Source organism: Triticum dicoccoides, chromosome 4A (assembly GCF_002162155.2).
Source record: "Triticum dicoccoides isolate Atlit2015 ecotype Zavitan chromosome 4A, WEW_v2.0, whole genome shotgun sequence".
Classification (NCBI taxonomy): domain Eukaryota; kingdom Viridiplantae; phylum Streptophyta; class Magnoliopsida; order Poales; family Poaceae; genus Triticum; species Triticum dicoccoides.
This window is the reverse complement of record NC_041386.1, coordinates 215,538,175-215,556,740: the sequence shown is the minus strand read 5'-3', so window position 1 is coordinate 215,556,740 and position 18,566 is coordinate 215,538,175. Positions and strand designations below refer to the sequence as shown.

Below are 18,566 nucleotides of genomic sequence, written 5' to 3'. Positions count from 1 at the left end.
ATTTCTAGGGAGAAGACTCGTGGAGGAAAAATTCACCGTCTCTATTGGGATAGTGACAGCAATGATGGATCTCCACTGGACACAAGTCACGCAAATGAGGTGGCGGAAGAAGTCCCAGTTATCTATCAGTTGACGGTAAGTATTTCCCTATTTTAAAACGGAGGGAGTATAACTTTGTATTAAAGTTATAAAAATTAAGACACTTATTTTGGGATGGAGTACCATCCTATCGGCTAAAAAATAAGAATTCTTCAGGAGTGCACTTATGCGACCTGGTTATCCTCTTAGAGAATCAATACCATAGGGTAAGAAAGGAGATTCATGACACCGAGTATCCAAATAGGGTCAACATTTTGGGACACTGAGATTCCAGGTAAAAACTGTAGCTGCACATTCAATTACACAACTAGTATATGCAACCCTCAGAAGGGTAAAAAAGAGAGAAGAAACCAGCCTTTATTTGGTCATTCACGGAGGCCTTTTTCTGTATAAACCCAGCCAATCCCTGCACTAACAGTATACTACTCGCTCAGCTATGTACACTCTCGCTTCCAAATGAAGCGTGGTAACATCTGGTTCTAGTTTCATCTGCCTTCACTCTGCCTGCTTTGACAAAGTAAAGGGAACTGAGACCTGACTGCTCCCAAAACATTTCATCCATTGGTGCTTCCAAAATTGTCTCAGCTTCAGTGGAGATGAAGGTCAACTGTGCATCACGACTACACTAGCACTCAAGAACACCAAGCGGATTATAACTACACCCAGCAGACCAACCAAGAACACCAAGAATCATCTCAACACTGGAGCATGCGCTCACCTGCAATTATGCCGTCAAACTTAGGTTTGAATATACACACTTGTAAAGAAACACTAATATATACAGGTCAGCCAAGGGAGTGTACCACATTCTCATCAGTTCCCTCAAAATGGAAAAGCAGCACACCCATTCCTCTTCTGTTATCTCTCTCTGCCTGAAAATTGCAACTTAGATGGTCAAACACAAAACAGTAGATATGGAGATGATTGCCAAATGCAATTACAAGGACCAAGGGATTAGTTAAAACTAATAAATTAAGAAAATGGCGTGTTGTACTTGATACCTAATTTGCACACAGAAAGAACTATCTAAAATTATTGAGGGAAATTCAGTCCACCTACCACACAAGAACATATGGTGATTCCACAAGCTGTCAAAGCCGAAGTGACTTCAGCCATCATCCCTGTGCATCCCAAAAATTAATTGACATGGTTTTACTAATGTTTGCAATGAAAGCTCAATAACATAGATCCATAATAAATTGCCAAAAATAGATGCTGCAAGTTAATTGATGCTAAAACTAATTAATGTATCCATTCAAGGAAGCGTCTGTTTCAGGAGCATAAACAAACAGTTAGGCATGGGCACGAAATGGAGATGAACATAGTTGCAGTGAAACTTGGCATTACTCTCTGAAGGTACATTGTAGACACTAGTAATGCATTTTCAGTTTAGTAAAAAAGTTTGATGGTAAAGGGGTATTACCTTTTCGATCAACACACACTATGCAAAGCCATTGGATAGAGTTGCCTTCTGTATTGTGCCAAGAGGAAATTTTACCGCATTTCCAATTATCCAAACTAGCAAAAACTTCCTTATAGGCCGGGACGCCAGGGCGCATGAACTCAGTGGAGCTATCACCTCGAACTGTTGAACCATTAATTTTTATGCCTAGTTCCTTGACAGTTTTGTTGTGCTTCCCGTTAATCTTTGGCATGTGAACGTTGTTAACTGGTAAAAAGCCATCGCTATTTTTATTCACAAAGGATAACTTGTTGGAACTTAATATCTTCTGCCAATTGAATTTATAGTCCTCATTTTGTGTGGTTGGAATTAACTGCTCACTGTCACTTTCATCTTCAAGATCAGCGACAAAGTTATTAACTGCATCCGCCGTTATTTCAGCAGCAGAAAGAGCAGCTTGCTCCCTTAAGAACTGAATATGCAAACGATTAGTTACTACAGCCATCTAATAATGTAAGAAATCAATGATGATTATACCTACTTTCATAATTTTGTGCCTAGCACTGCGGGTTTTGGCATGTTGCAGCCACTGCTGATGACGCTGGAATGCATATTTACTGGACAATTTCTGCAACAAGACAAAAGGGGGGAAATATGTGTATAAGTCGAGTTTACCCAGATACTCAAGAGATAACGTATGTGTGTCAATGTCAATACATACTGCCATGGAATCCTATTGCTGCAGTATAGATTTGTCTGTAGCAATTCAACAATTTGGTAGCTCAACTACAAGTGAAGAATATGAGACTACAATTTTTTTAGTTAGATGGTTATACAATTGAATTAATTTCAGAACCACAATTTATGAAATTTATATTTGGGGAACAAGATTAAAGGGGGGCTTAGCCTTCTGATTATGGCAATTTTTCATTACTAAGCCTATCTCAACCAAATATAAGACGAAGAATACACTACTAAATTTGTCAGAATAATATAACAGAAATAAATCATGCATCTGTGTGAGAAATACTAACATCGTAAGTTATTATCTCCACTACTTCAGCGTTCGCAAGTGCATGGATTGGTGAAACTAGATTACCATTCACCTGAAAAAAAGAGCATGAGCACCCTCATGATTAATTGTTAAATCATACTACTAATGTTTCCACAACTAACCTTTGCTGCTACCATTTTATTGCCGATTTCTGTATGAATCAGATATGCATAATCAATCACAGTGGCCCCTTTAGGCAGGTTTTTAATCTGAGAGTGAAAATATAGTTAGCAAAGTGCCAAACCCAAAGAAAAGCTATGCTCTCCAAGTTCAGTGACTACCTCGCCTTTAGGTGTAAACACAAAGACACGGCTTCCCAGAAGATCTCTGGTAATAGTATCCACAAATTCCCTAGAGCTCATGTTACCAACAAACTCTTCTTGCCATTCACGGATTGCATTTAGCCAACCAATCTATGGGAGATGACAAATAATTGGAGGATTTTTTTTAGTCAAGCGAGGTAAAAGAAATAATGTGAACTGCAATAAGCTTTAACAAACTACTGCAATTATACTAAGTAATAAAACATATACCCTCAGAGCAAAGCCTGTATTGTTAAGACAGATCACTTTCCCATCTAAATTTCTTCCACTAGATATTCCAGGATGAACAGGTCCTGAAACCACCCCTCTTCCACTGTAGTGTGCAGCAATGCCTCTTTCTGCTATCAGATCCATATCCTCTGTTCTTATCTGCAATACAGTTGGAGCATAATTTGTGTCTTAAAATCAATCTTATACTTTCTCTAGCTTAAATTGCTAAGAGTAGGCAACATTACCTGAACTTCCAAATGGAACATACTCTCATTAAGAAACGGTATCACTGTAGTATGTAGACTTTGGTAGCCATTAGGCTTTGGAGTTGCAATATAATCTTTAACCTATCGGCATAGCTGAGTTTTAGAAAAATGATAGAAGCAGAGTAAGTCAAAACAACATTGAATAACAGAGGGCGCATAACTCACAGCTTGAGGTATGGGTGTCCATATGCCATGAACAAGACCAAGGACATGGTAGCAGATCTGAATTGTATCAAACATACTTGTGCATCAGCGATAAATTGACTGCATAAACAAGATAATACTTAGTATATAACATTACCTGTTGTGCGGTGCACAGTGGCCCAACACCATTGCAGGATTTTGGTTTTATGATGATCCGCAGCTGAACAATATAAAAACATGTTTTACTAAGACATTCATAAGATGATAAACTGAGCAGGAATAATCACCTATAAAGATATTCAGAACATCGTACCTGAGCAACCTGATTTACCTCGTTTAATGAACTCTTGGATTTGATAGCGGTTTTATAAATGCTGCAAGATGATCCAAACAATCAACAATCCACCAACAAAACAAATCTTACAGCCTATTTCAAACATGGAACCTCGTAATAATTACCTTCTAATAAGACTACACATTGTTTGATTTTTCGGTTGTAAAATGTAAATGAGAGGTCAGCTGAACAAAAGACTATGCAGCAGCAAAAACCAATTTCCTTAACTGTGCCAAATTGTGAACTGATGTTTTGCCAATAATGCGATACAGTGGCAAAACAAATTATTTTTCCTTTTTATAATAAACAAAGAAATTGTGTGGCGACTAGTATGCCCCTCGAAATTCATTTTTTGAGAAGAAACAGGCCATATAGAACAATAAGCTAAGCACATCTATATCATATACAGAAATTGCATCACTAAGTAGACATAGAGACTCTGCAGTCTAAATGCCCATCTAATAAAATAAACTTATCATAACCAAGGTAAAGTCTAAAGACATCGCTCATTTTACTATGGAGTAGCATGTTTGTTCTACCTGTAAAGTTCTTTACACACTGAGCGCACTTCTGTTTCAACACTCACAAGATCAAGAAATTGATCCTCAGCAATTTTTTGCTTTAGGATTTTATTTGCCTGGAATTGAAAATCGCAGAAGTCAAGAAACATAATTCAACACTAAATGCAAAAACATGTTAGTGCGCAATATCAAAAGAGAGAACCTCTTCCAATTCTTGTTCATGGGCTTTGAAGATGTCATCAACTCTTTTCCTTAGTTCAGCGAAATCACCAGGATTCATGTACATGAAGGACAGATACTCTAACTCAGACTGCAATGTTAAGTGTTAGTCATCAAATGGAATAACCAAACTACTAAGATTGCACAGAGTTAAGAATCAGATGGCACTGTAAGATGCTTCCTTGAGATAACATAAACATTATTCGCATTGCATGGATCTACAGAGTATGACACATACAAAAAAAAACGCATAAGGGCGCATTTTTTAACACTGTAATATACCATGTATAAACATCTGCTTTATATATAAGATAAGGGAACATATTTCTTTGGCCCCTTGACTTTGGCAGTAGGTCAATTGAAGTCCCCCAAAGCCACCATCACAGGGAACAAATGTTCTGGTTTAAAAAAACCAAGGAGCTGGATGCTTGGGTTTGTAACTGAACTTGAAGGTCAACTGAGAGTCCCCCAATACATTTGTATAATCAAGTTTTCGGTGAAATAAGCAAAATCTAACATTTCAACAGAGGTAAAAGCAAACATTGAAAAGTAGCAAAGTAGAATGTACTGTTCAAAAACAACATATCAGTAACATAAAAGAAGTATCACCGTAATGAAATTAGTTGGACCATGCACAACAATAATGGCTATCATTTAAGGCGATTTCATCAAAAGTACCTTTATTTGATACATTCCGAGAAGTTTTGCTAGGGGTGCAAAAACCTGCAGTGTCTCCATGGCGATGGCATACTGGAAAAAGCAGTGCTTACAATAAGATGGCACTGAGTTACAGCGAGATCTTATACCAATGAAAATAAGAACATACCTGCTTGTGCTGAGGCATATGTGTAAGAGTACGCATGTTATGCAACCTGTCTGCCAGTTTCACAATGATTACACGAACCTGCAGAAAATTATTATTTCATTTTATTGGAAACTAGACTTCAAAATGCTGCCGCTGAAACATTCTATATGGGATAAATACCTCTTCTGTCATTGCAAGAAACATCTGTCTTAAGTCTTCAGCTTTGACATCTTGTTTTGAACTACCCTCATTTTTGCATTGAAGTTTCCCTAGCTTAGACACCTGTATTTGTGATTAAATAGGTTTATGATTGCAGTGAAACTATATCAAGATAATATAAGTTCTACAGTTAGTAGTACAATAGAAAATGTGAACAGGTGAGATGAAAAGTATACCTTTGTTTCCCCTTCAACAATACGACTTACTGTTGCCCCAAACTCATTTTGGATTGTTTCGAAAGTAACCATGTCAGTATCTTCAACAGTGTCATGCAATAAACCAGCAGCGATTGATTCCCAGTCAAGTTCCTAGTTATGTCCATAGAGTAGAGCACAGCCTGACTTCATTATGTTCATACTAGGATACTTGAGAAAAATATGCCATTACAGGTTCAATGATATACTACTACTCACGTGCTCCCCAAGAATACGAGCAACTTCAACAGGATGAATGATGAAAGGTTCCCCACTCCGGCGTTTCTGCCCATTATGTGCTTCATATGCTAACTGCATTAGACAATAAACTATCATGACACGGATTCTTGATGCATTCTCGGAGGAATCAGCCAGTCTAGAATATTATTCAGAAGCACATGGAAGAGCAATATCAAATGTATTACCTTTAAAGCGTCATGTACGAAGTTCAACTCTTCAGGTTGAAGGTACGAGATAGCTGGTCTGAGACTCTGTTATGTCACAGCATTAATAGTTAACATGCAATTAAAAAATTCAATCTTGGCTCGAACAAAAACAAATATTAGTTGCATTTCAGGAGTGATCCTTGAACATTAAATATGCCAAACCAAGAATAACAACAACCGTGCTACCAAGTCAGTGTTTACCTTGGATGTTTTCACATTTTCTAAAAATATGAAGAAAAATGTCGCTTATTTTTTTCATTATTGTAATGTAAAATGTATCGACAAGATTAAGGAAGTGCATGTGGTGTTACAGTAGTAAGGCACCAAAAGGCTATTTGATTTTATTGTATATGGTCGGAGCCTAGTAGGACTGCTTAGGGAGCTGGAACATAGGGTCCCTGACAGCTAAGTTACGGGAGCTAGTTGACACAACGGTGAAGAGAGGTATTGATATCCTATGCGTCCAAGAAAACAAATGGAGGGGACAGAAGGCAAAGGAAGCGGAGGATACCGGCTTCAAGTTGTGGTACACGGGACAGCTACCAACAGAAATGAAGTAGGCATCTTGATCAACAAGAGCCTCAAGTATGGACTGGTAGACGTCAAGAGGCAAGGGGACCAAATTATCCTGGTCAAGCTGGTAGTCGGGGACTTAGTTCTCAATGTTACCAGCACGTATGCCTCGTAGGTAGGCCACAGTGAGAGCACCAAGAGGGAGTTCTGGGAAGGCCTGGAGGACATGGTTAGTAGTGTACTTACTGGCGAGAAGCTCTTCATAGGAGACCTCAATGGCCACATAGGTACATCTAACACAGGTTTTGAAGGGGTGCATGGGCGCTTTGGCTATGGCATCAGGAATCAAGAAGGAGAAGATGTCTTAAGCTTCGCTCTAGCCTACGACATGATCGTAGCTAACACCCTCTTTGAAAAGAGAGAATCCCATCTAGTGACTTCTAGTAGTGGCCAACACTCAAGCCAGATTGATTTCGTCCTCTCGGGAAGAGAAGACAGGGGTGCTTGCCTAGATTGTAAGGTGATACCAGGAGAGAGTGGTGTCCCTCAACATAAGCTTGTGGTGGCTGACTACCGCTTTTGGATTCATGTCCAGCGGGATAAGCGCGCCAAAGTCGCTAGAATGAAGTGGTGGAAGCTCAAGGGGGAGGCAGCCCAGGCTTTCAAGGAGAGGGTTATCAAGGAGTGCCCTTGGGAGGAAGGAGGTGATGCAAACAATATGTGGATGAAGATGGCAACTTGCATTCGTAAGGTGGCTTCGAGGAGTTTGGTGTGACCAGGAGAAGTAGAAGCTAAAGATACATGGTGATGGAACAACGATGTCCAAAAGGCTATTAAGGAGAAGAAAGATTGTTTCAGACACCTACACCTACACCTAGATAGGAGTGTAGACAACATAGAGAAGTACAAAGTGGCAAAGAAGGCTGCAAAGCAAGTTGTGGGGAAGCAAGGAGTCAGGCATTTGAGGACCTCTACCATCGCTTAGACACGAAGGAAGGCAAAAGGGACATCTATAAGGTGGCCAAGATTAGAGAGAGGAAGACAAGGGATGTCAATCAAGTCAAATGCATCAAGATCAGATCCTGGTGAAGGACGAGGAGATCAAGCATAGATGGTGTTAGTACTTCAACAAGTTGCTCAATGGAGAGAATGAGAGCTCTACCACTGAGCTGGACGACTCCTTTGATGATACCAGCAAGCGTTTTGTGCGTCGAATCCAGGAGTCTAAGATCAGGGAGGCTTTAAAGGAGGCAAGGTGATGGGCCCTGATTGTATCCCCATTCATGTGTGGAGAGGCCTCGGAGACATAACGATAGGATGGCCAACTAAGCTTTTCAACATCATTTTTCAAGTAAACAAGATGCCAGAAGAATGGATACGAAGTATATTAGTACCAATCTTCAAGAACAATGGAGAAGTTGTACTAATTACCATGGAATTAAGCTGACGAGCCAAACAATGAAGCTACGAGATAAGAGTCATTGAGCACCGCTTAAGAGGAATGACAAGCGTGACCAAAAATCAGTTTGGTTTCATGCCTTGGAGGTCAACCATGGAAGCCATTTTCTTGGTACGACAACTTATGGAGATAAAAGGAGAAAAAGAAGGACCTACATATGGTGTTCATTGACTTAGAGAAGGCCTACAATAAGATACCGCGGAATGTCATGAGGTGGGCCCTGTAGAAACACAAAGTCCCAACAAAGTACATTACCCTCATCAAGGACATGTATGATAATGTTGTGACAAGTGTTCAAACAAGTGATGGCGACAGTGATGAGTGATGACTTCCCGATTAAAATAGGACCGCACCAAGGGTCAGCTTTGAGCCCTTATCATTTTGCCTTGGTGATGGATGAGGTCACAAGGGATATATAAGGAGATATCCCATGGTGTATGCTCTTTCAGGATGATGTGGCGCTAGTCAATGATAGTCAAACAAGGGTTAATAGAAAGTTAGAGCTATGGAGACAAACTTTAGAATCGAAAGGTTTTAAGCTTAGTAGAACTAACTGAGTAAATGAGGTTCGGTTTCGGTACTACTAGGCACAAGGAGAAGGATAGCTTTGATGGGCAGGTGGTACCTCAGAAAGAGACCTTTCGATATTTGGGGTCAATGTTGCAGAAGGATGGCGATATCGATGAAGATGTGAGCATCGAATCAAAGCCGAATGGATGAAGTGGCGCCAAACTTCTGGCGTTCTCTATAACAAGAGAGTGCCACAAAAGCTAAATGGCAGGTTCTATAGGAAGGCAATTCGACCCTCAATGTTGTATGGCGCTAAGTGTTGGCCGACTAAAAGGCGACATGTTCAACAGTTGGGTGTAGCGGAAATGCGCATGTTAAGACGGATGTGTGGCCACAAGGAAGAATCGGGTCCGGAATGATGATATACATGATAGAGTTGGGGTAGCACTGATTAAAGCGAAACTTGTCAAACATTGTCCGAAATGGTTTGGGCGTACACAGGGCAGGCTCCTAAAGTTCCGATGCATGGCGGACAGTTAAAGCGTGCTGATAATGTCAAGAGAGGTCAGGGTAGACCAAACTTAACATGGGAGGAGTCCGTAAAGAGAGATCTGAAGGAGTGGAATATCACCAAAGAACTAGCCATGGATAGGGTGCATGGAAGTTAGCTATCCACGTGCCAGAGCCATGAGTTGGTTTCGAGATCTTATGGGTTTCAGCTCTAGCCTACCCCAACTTGTTTGGGACTAAAGGCTTTGTTGTTGCTGCTGTTGTATAGGCTTGGATACTTGCAAAACAACAAGAGAAATGACAACAAACATTATATTCATTAACATACTATCATGAAATGGTCATAAAGCTAGTGAGCAAATAAAATGTTGATAGAGCAAAGCAATTAACCATAATCTTAAGCTGGTTTTAGAATAAGAGGCATGTGAACATGACTAGTACAAACTAAATATACACCAAAAATGAGCAAAGAGTGTTGAGCTTTTTGGTTTGTTGGCACACCTCCCACAACGTTTCTGGAGAAACAAGGTCAAACGGTCCTGACGAATAGCAGGAAACCTTCCATGTTGATTTCACAGGAGTTGACCAATATCTGATTTTTTTTCCCGATGAAACAAAACTAGCTGATGAACTATGGCCCAACTTTCCTTTGTTGATGTCTTCTGCCCAGGTGATGTGCAGTAACTGGAAATAAAAGGCAATAACTATTAAGGAAGAATCATTATAATATTTCAAATGCAACCAATGCGCACAGTGACCAACTATCGGTATGAGAAGTCACTCGCAAAATTAACTATTTCAGTATTAGTATCAGCACCATTGTATGTCAGCCAGTCTCTAGATACTTTGTCTATAGTTTATGGTAGCTAAGAAGTAAGAACATGCTCTTCTGGATAGACATGTGCCTTAGATTTTGCTGTTGTTGGGTGATCTCGATGTATGAACCTTTCCACTCGTTCAGATTATCTTGAATTAACTCTTTCACTGCGGTCTAAATGAAACAAGAGATTAGCCCGATTTCTCTAAGGAATAACAATTCCTCCGTCTGCTACCAATTTGTTTCTCACTTTAGAATATGCGCAATCAAACTTCTAAAATTCCACACCTAAAATACACAAAAGTACTCAGTCTGACAACACAAAAGCTAATTAGTATATTTCAAGCAAATTTAGTTCCATAATGTTATCATATACACACCATGAATATGTTATGTTAAAAGTCAGTACTCAGTAGTCAATAGATGAAACCCTGGCGTGTGTCAATTTCTGAAAAGATGTCCACTTGCAATAGAATGGACACTCTTATCTTGTGAACAAGATGGGAGAGCTAAGAAAATAACAGTGGGGCGGCAGGCATTAAGCCTGTATGAGTACATACAATCTGTATGCCAATGTTGGACAATCCAAAGGGCATAGTGCATACAAGAGATTACAGGTTGTAAAATTGACAAGGTGATTACAGAACACATATTTCCATAACACAAGTCATTTTGAATACATTTAGCAGCAATTGATCCTAAATGAGTTTGCTGATGGAAACTATACGGATGTACATGATAATGGAACACGTAAGGAAATAACCTGTCATACAAATGGGGATTTAATTTTTTCCCTTGAGACAAGGTACTTCACAATGGCCCTTGACCCAAAGGCTAGAGGTATCAACCTTGGTTTTGATATTTCGGATCAGTAATTTCACTAATTCCACCAAAATGAGATAAAACACTAATATCCATTGTCACTCGGTTATTAAAAACCTAAAGTAGCAGAAATACCAAATTATTATCAACAGCATAGCTATACAGCAGAATCTCTAACGGGTAGGAGCAACCCACCGTGTTGTTGTTACTCTGCCGTGGGCGACCTCGCCGCCTCCCGCCGCCTACGGCTTCAGCGTGGCTACAGGAGGAGCACTGCGTGGTGCTGGCAAGCGCGCCGGTGAGGGCGCGTGGAGCGTTCCAGGCGCAGGAGAGCACGCTGCATTCGTAGGGCCTCCCAGCTCCGCCGCCCCCCTTCCACAAGGCCCTGCACGAGCTCGCGAACTCCAGCGACGACGCTGCACGACAGGAACAAAACAAAAACAAAAAATCAGGCTCCGAAAGCAGAATTCTCCCCTCAAAAACCTAAGGCGAGGCAACGGGAGAGGCTTAACCGAATTGCAGGTTTAACGAGGAGTCGGGGCCTACCAGACAGAGCGGCCGTCGGGGGTTGCATGGCGCGGCGGCGGCCAGTCTCATCGGCGGCGCCGCGGGCGGCGAAAGGGGGCCCTCTTCGTGGACCCGGGCTCCGGCAGGGCGCGAATTGGGCGAAACTCGGCGAGCGGTGGAGAGCGAGAGGGGGTTTGCCGATGGGGAGGAGGAGGGAGGAGGCGAGACGGGGAAGAAGAAGGGATAACAGGGGACGGAGGCCACACAAATGGCCGCGGCCGTGGTGAAGTAAAATAGGGCTGGGTTGGAGGCTGGAGGCTGGAGCTTTACCTCTGCCAGTCTCAGATTCTACTTTCAATTTCCCTATGATTTCTTTTCTATTTTGTTCTTGGGGTTTTTTGATGATTTTTTCTGGTTTCGCGGCAGGAATGGCGTGGATCACTGGATCGTAATGCTTCCCTCTCCACTAGTAAGTGCTCGTGGCCTCGACTTTCCGCTCCTCTTGGCATAAAAAGGTGATTCTGGTTGTGCGCAAGGAATTCATCAGAGTTGTCTTTCGTGCGTGTTATAGTCGTGAACATTGATGGTGGGCAGAGTGATGAAGAGCGTGTAGTGCACGTCTAGCTCGTGAGTGTTGTGGTATTTATGCGTGCATATATGTTATTTTTATTTGTCTCGACTTCTTCTACTCTCTTTGTTCCCAAATATAAGTCTTTTTAGAGATTCCAACAAGTGACTACATATGAAGTAAAATGAGTGAATCTATACTCTAAAATATGTCTACATACATTCGTATGTTGTAGTCCATTTGAAATGTCTAAAGAGATTTATATTTAGGAACGGAGGGGGTAACATGTAGAGATATGTCGGTAAAAAGGTATGGCGAAATATTTGGGATGGTGATCCCTGTGACAATTGTTTGTATTCGTATGCATTTTGGGAGAAAGGATTTGCAGCACGGGGCGAGGAACGCGGACTATGGGCCATCTGATTGCCTCGCGATTCGGAAACTGGATTGGTTTTTGCATGTGCTTTAACCCTTAATTATTTTATTAGATGGGGTCCATACATGACAACTTTTTTATAGTGTTTGGCGGCTTCACCCATCCCACCTCGCATGTTTTTTTAGGAAAACTATAAAAACTTGATAAAACAAATGATAAGTTTAACAAATTTCAAAATACTAAAAATTAAAGCATGCACCCTAAACCCTGAAACCTTATAAAAGGACATTGATAAAACTTGATGAAACTTGATAAAAACCTTAATAGTTGACTATTAATAGTTGATATCTAGTGAAGTGTTTGAAAATGTATTCAAAAGTGGTATTCTTTTAAAGCCCTCGTCACAAAGAATACGAAGATGCAAACGCATAAAATAACTTTTGGTTCAAAAGATATAATAGATTCATATTTGAAAGTTAAAAGAAGAAAGCATGAGTCGTGAGATGTGTGGAGCTGTCACAAGCTATGAAAAGATGCCATGCATGAATCTATGTACATCAGATCTATCTATATTTATACCTATTAATAAAGGGGTTATTGTTTTTTACCACCGTAATTTCGTCCGTTTTTCGTCTGTCCGTCGTCTGTCCACTTCGCCCGTATTATTTTCTATATCCGAGGTGGTACTAATCTTACGCCTCGTTTCCTATGTTTGGTCATCGGCCGGGCCGTGCGTTCCTCCACATGTCTCCGTCGCTTCCTTCTTTTATGTACATCTCTCTCCTTTAGGACGCAGACTCTCGGTTAGAGTCCAACTGTACGTCGCCTCACCTCTCCCTCTTATTCCTCCCATAAATATTGGTTGGATCCCATGGAGGCAAAAGAGTTGTAGACAGAGCTACTGGACGAGAATAAGGCGGCTGCTAGGCGTCATCCGCCTGTTAATATCACAGTTAGCATCCCGCAAAACAGCCGTTGGATTTTATTATGCGCGAGCGTCGGATTTAAGCCACGTGTACACCCTCCCGACCAGTTCCTGTTGGCGTTACCCGTGTTGCTGCAACCGTTTCGTGGAAGCATAATCCCCACCTTCTCTGTAGCTCCTCTGCGCCCGTCCGACGCCAGGGCGAGGAGGAGATCCACGCCGCCGACGCCGCGTCGCCTCTACCACAGCTGCCGCCAATGCAGCGTCGACTCTGCCACCGCCGCAAACGACGCCGCATGCCTCTACCTCGCCGCCGTCGAGGGAGCAACGCCCCTGTTCACCTTCCAGCGCCATGGCAGCTCACCACATAGTTCGATCTATGTTGTCGGCCGCCATGGATCGAAGCTCCGGTGCTCCATCGAGCAGCAGGAAGGCCAGATCGGCCCCGATTCTCGACGGCGAGCCGATTAGCCGGAGTGGAGCTGCAAGGGAGCTCTGTGATCCTCCTGTCTTCTCTGCTGAAGCCTCCCGGGCAAGCTCCTCACAAAGTTTGGTAAGTTTCAAGCTCATCACATGCATGAAGAATTCAGGTTGTTTTGACTTCTGCTATGTCAACTGAAAAAAGGCAGTATGAATTGCAGCATATCTCCTTATGCCAACTGAAAAATTCCTTAAAGTGTGGACAGAAAAAACTCCTCCCAATTTCAGTTTAGAAATGCTCCAAACAAAATGTGCTGGGGGAGGTAGTCTGAAAAAATGCTCCTTACACTTTCAGTTTAGAAAATGCACCAAATAAAAATGCGCAGGAGGAAGTCAATTCATAACTGTGTATAATTTGCTACTTGCAAAATTCAGTTTAATATTTGCAAAAACAAAAATGTTGGGTGGGGGTTATCTGTATGTTGTGAAAATTATATAGCACCGGTGCTATTTTGACTATGTTGCATCGTTTTAAACAGCGATCATGCTGGATAAAAGTTCCTTTACTAGAATTTTTTTTAAATAGAAATGTTGCATCAGGTAGGAAAAAGCTAAATTGTATTACAAAAAATTTATCAACTTGATTACTTTGCTTATAGCACTGTGATCATTGAAGTAGAAAAGATGTGAAAGCATTTTGTTTAGTAACATGAGGTGAAAACATGGAAACATGAACACAAAAATCGGATGTAATACATCTTTTATGCTAGAAGCACTACTTTCTTGCATATTATACCTTTTTACCTTTTTTACTACATTGTGATAACTTTTTTCTGCAACAACAAAAATAGGATGCTGGTGCTGGAGGTGATGATGATGAGAGCTACGTTGTGGGGCGAATTTCTGCTGCAAATGGAGTTAGTATGGAAGGGATGATTAATGATGGTGATATCCAACAGGATGTGGATGATGCAGATGATGATGCAATATCATCGCAACCACTTGTTCCATATGTGGGCATGACCTTTGATTCAGTTGACGATGCAAGGAAATTCTACAACACATATGCTTTCAGGCATGGGTTTGGAATAAGAACATCTGCTTCAAAAAACAGCCAGGCCAGAGGATCCACAAAGCTAATTAGCAGGACTTTCACGTGTGTTCATGCACGAACTGATGGAAGCAAAAGTGAATCTGATAGCACTACAGAGAGTATTGCAACAGAGTCAAGCAACACTGGCAAACGCCCTGGACTTTGGATGAACATGGCAGACACAAGAAAAAGGAATATGTTGCAACGTCATGATTGCAAGGCTCACATGATAGTTGGACTCCGAGATAACCGATGAACCGTCACGTGCTTTACAGACGACCATACACATGCTCTGGTGCAACAGGAAGAGAAGGTTAGGTTTTATCGGTCTCATCGAAAAATCCCACGAGAAGACCTCCAAATGATAAGGACGTTGCATGAACGCAACTTGTCAACCTCGGATTGCATGGGAATCCTTGGAGATTGTCACGGAGGTGATCAGAGGCGCCTTGGTTATGTCAAAAGGGATGTTTCAAATGCACGGTCCGAAATGCGGCAAACCATGGCGTTTCAGGACATGGCCATGACAATTGAATACTTTGAGAGGCGGCAAGCTGAAAGCCCACAGTTCTTCTATGCAACACAAGTGAATAAGGAGACAAATGAGGTAGAAGCATTGTTTTGGGTGGATGGAAGGACAAGAGCACTATACCCCAAGTACAAGGACTGTGTCTTTTTCGATACAACCTTTTGCACAAACAAATATAATATGCCTTTTGCTCCGATCGTAGGCATCGACAACCATCTTCAGACTATTGTCCTAGGCTGTGCATTGCTTCCAAATGAGCAAACTGAAACCTTCAAGTGGGTCTTTCGGCAATGGTTGCTTGCGATGAACAATGAGTACCCAACAAACCTTATGACCGACCAGTGCAGAGCAATGGAAACTGCAATTTCTGATGTGTTCCCTCACACAATCCATAGATGTTGCAGGTGGCATGTACAGCGGAAGGCGCGTGAGAAACTTGGGAGGATGCTTACAAGGGATTCAATTTTTGAGAAAGCTTTCTATGAATGCATCAATGAATCTGAGACAGTGGATGAATTTGAAGAAACATGGCAACACATGTTGCATTGCTTCGAATACACGGAGAATAGGCACTTACAAAACATGTGGGAATGCCGTCAGACATGGGCTCCTGCATACTTCAAAAATGATTTCTTCCCTTTCATAAGCACAACCGGGAGATCGGAAGGGCTGAATTCTTATTTCAAAACGTTGGTGCATCCACAAAACTCGGTTTTCACATTTGTAAGGCAGTATGAACTCCTACAAGAAACAATGCTAGACCGTGAAGATAATGCTGCTTTCACTAGAGAAACGACAACAGCACCCCTATGGGGTCGATACAGAATAGAGCGCCAAGCTGTTAACTTCTACACACGCAGCATCTTTGGCAAGTTCCAAGAGCAAGTGGCAGCATCAACATCTTATATAATCAACCAAGTGCCTAATCTTGAGCAGGAAGGTATCATGTTTGAGCTTTACTCAAACTTGTATGATAATCCAAAGTTGTACCATGTGCATGCTATGATAGAAGAGGGGCTGTACTCATGTAGCTGCCATTACTTTGAGATGAATGGTGTGCTTTGCTCACACATCATAAGGGTGATGATACAGCTAAATGTGCAAGAAATTCCAAGTAGATACATGCTGGAAAGGTGGTCCGAAGCAGCTACGACAAACATGGACACATCTGGGAGGTTCCTTGAGTTTGGACTACCAGAAACAAACACTCTCAAGTACAACTCACTGTGTAGAGACATGAATGCATTGGCAGCAGAAGCATGCTCTGTTGATCCAGCTTACAACTTACTGACAGATGTGATGAAGCAGCTCTGGCCCATAGTTGCTTCAATGAAAAAAGAGCAAATGGCAAGGAAAGATGTGGTGCAGCAGCAACAACCCCCTCGAGCAGGTGAATCTAATGATGAAATTGGAGCAAACCCACAACCATCAGCACCGCTACAAAATCCTGCTCGTGTGCCGAAGCAAGGTCGACCAACAGAACGAGCAAAAAGAAAAAAGACATTGTTGGAGCAGCGAGAAGAGGAGCATAAGAAGAAGCTTCAGAAAGAAGCCAAGAAAGAAAGCAAAAAAGCATCCAAGAAAGAAAGCAAGAAAGAAGACAACATGGAGTCATCGAGCAAGCCAAAACCTAGGAGGAAAGTTACTTGTTCATTTTGCAGTGAAGAAGAACACACTATCAAAACCTGTGAGTCATTCCGTGAGTACAAGGCAATGATGGCTACTAATCTTACAAAAAAATGTCAGTTTTGCTCCGAGGAAGGCCACACAATGCAATCATGCATTCACTTTAAAGCTGCGATGGCAAAAGTCGAGGGACATGCTCAACAGGGTCATCTGTAGTTGAATTTCATGTATTAGCAATTTTAAAAGTGTAGTTTCGAAAGTAGCACATATTTGTATTGGGTAGAAGTACTGAAAAATTATGTGCACTTTGTCAGAGATTTTGGTTCATATTACTGCTCATGTTGCTGCTCATATTGCTCGTGTTACTACTCATGTTACTTCTCAAAAAACCATGTATGTTCAAAAAGTTCATATTGCTGCTACAAAAAAAGGTGACGGCGAAAAAATTATGAAGCATTCTTACTGTGGTGAGTTGAGAAGGATCTATTTTAAATAATGTTACATAATTCTCAGTTATTAAATAAAAATGAGTTTCTCAACATGTGTTGATTCTCTCAAAATAATTTCAAGTAAATTTTTTTGAGAATGCTTCTAGCGCTCACTGCTTAGTTGCAAAATCTCCCAGAATGCTTCTTCCAGCAACATTTATCACAAAAAGCTGTTGCTTCAAAAAAAGAAATTGTACAAAAAATGTTTCATGAACATGCTTCCTCTAGCCATTCCGATTCCTTAACATTGTGGCTGATTTTGTGACAACATAAGGAAGCACATGGTAGAAAAACACACATGAAAACCCAAAAAAATGAAAAGCATTCCATGAACTTGTAAAACTTGAGCACCAAACAGCGAAAAAATTATAAGTTGCTTACAAATTCACCACATAGTTATAGCTTCCATCAAATCTCGAAACAAAAAAAATATGTTTCCTTACTACAAACTACTGATAATTATTCCAGCCATCCAAAAGAGCCCAACATCTGGTTTCATTACATGGAGTCTCATTTGGCACACAAAGATAACAGAGATGCACTACTAGCGAAATGAATTGCCCAAAATTGCAAAGTTGCATCTTCAAGGCCGCTGCAAACGCCTTCTACAATGCGATGTGGTCACTTCCTTCAAGCCGCTATGATCGCCTTATGCACATCAGCAGGGAAGACCTTGTTCAAAGGATGGAAAAACAGCTTCGAAGCAATGGTCTTCCGCACATCAAGCATATTTTGCTGCATTAAAAAGGTGAAAAAATGGAGAAAGAATAAACCAAACATTATCAGAGACGCAAACTTATGAAAAAGTACCAAAAAAGCAAGATCATCAAATTTTTACCTTCTTGAAATCTTTCATCATTTGGCCATCAAAATTTTCAAGGTACATTGTTGAAAACAATCCACAATCAAAGCTGTTTTCATTGCACCATACATAAAAAAAATTGGGTTGAGAAAAAGGTTTAAGGTTTTACATAAAAAGGACATCGAAAAACAATACTTTTATGGATGGGGTGTATGATTAGACTTACTGAGTTGATTGTTGTGGGTAGTCAAGCACGGGCCAGTCTGTTTTGAAAGAAGATAGATCCACTGTGAAATCCGACTCTTCGGTAGCAATCCTCTTGAAATTGATAAACTGCAGAAATATGAAACATTAGCATAAAAAAA

General features: G+C 41.1%; 2 protein-coding genes across 2 annotated transcripts; one reads left to right on the top strand and one right to left on the bottom strand.

Moving 5' to 3' along the window:
* Positions 1 to 332: 332 nt before the first annotated feature.
* Positions 333 to 11,671, bottom strand: LOC119285666 (putative GTP diphosphokinase RSH1, chloroplastic). Its single transcript, XM_037565004.1, has 24 exons — positions 11,414 to 11,671; positions 11,063 to 11,283; positions 9,730 to 9,912; positions 6,216 to 6,281; positions 6,010 to 6,102; positions 5,773 to 5,904; positions 5,558 to 5,659; positions 5,399 to 5,476; positions 5,251 to 5,322; positions 4,556 to 4,663; positions 4,372 to 4,469; positions 3,812 to 3,872; positions 3,656 to 3,718; positions 3,520 to 3,576; positions 3,334 to 3,435; positions 3,089 to 3,247; positions 2,837 to 2,968; positions 2,678 to 2,764; positions 2,536 to 2,607; positions 2,043 to 2,129; positions 1,523 to 1,973; positions 1,159 to 1,220; positions 903 to 971; positions 333 to 817 (listed from the first exon to the last, which is right to left on the bottom strand). Exons 1-24 carry the CDS (start codon positions 11,439 to 11,441, stop codon positions 725 to 727), a joined length of 2,676 nt encoding a protein of 891 aa, XP_037420901.1. The 5' UTR covers positions 11,442 to 11,671; the 3' UTR covers positions 333 to 724.
* Positions 11,672 to 13,637: 1,966 nt separating this feature from the next.
* LOC119283483 (protein FAR1-RELATED SEQUENCE 5-like) lies at positions 13,638 to 17,127 on the top strand. Its single transcript, XM_037563016.1, has 3 exons — positions 13,638 to 13,796; positions 14,515 to 14,962; positions 15,065 to 17,127. Exons 1-3 carry the CDS (start codon positions 13,638 to 13,640, stop codon positions 17,125 to 17,127), a joined length of 2,670 nt encoding a protein of 889 aa, XP_037418913.1.
* Positions 17,128 to 18,566: the final 1,439 nt, after the last annotated feature.

Bases quoted from the DNA above. Each gene is read 5' to 3' on its own strand.
- LOC119285666 (XM_037565004.1), bottom strand. From the start codon at position 11,441: ATGCAACCCCCGACGGCCGCTCTGTCTG. The intron at 11,284-11,413 runs GTAGGCCCCGAC...CCTGTCGTGCAG, and splicing joins CCCGACGGCCGCTCTGTCTG to CGTCGTCGCTGGAGTTCGCG. The intron at 2,130-2,535 runs GTTAGTATTTCT...GTCTTGTTGCAG, and splicing joins TGGAGATAATAACTTACGAT to AAATTGTCCAGTAAATATGC.
- LOC119283483 (XM_037563016.1), top strand. From the start codon at position 13,638: ATGGATCGAAGCTCCGGTGCTCCATCGAGCAGCAGGAAGGCCAGATCG. The intron at 13,797-14,514 runs GTAAGTTTCAAG...CAACAAAAATAG, and splicing joins CAAGCTCCTCACAAAGTTTG to GATGCTGGTGCTGGAGGTGA. The intron at 14,963-15,064 runs GTCATGATTGCA...TGCAACAGGAAG, and splicing joins AAAAAGGAATATGTTGCAAC to AGAAGGTTAGGTTTTATCGG.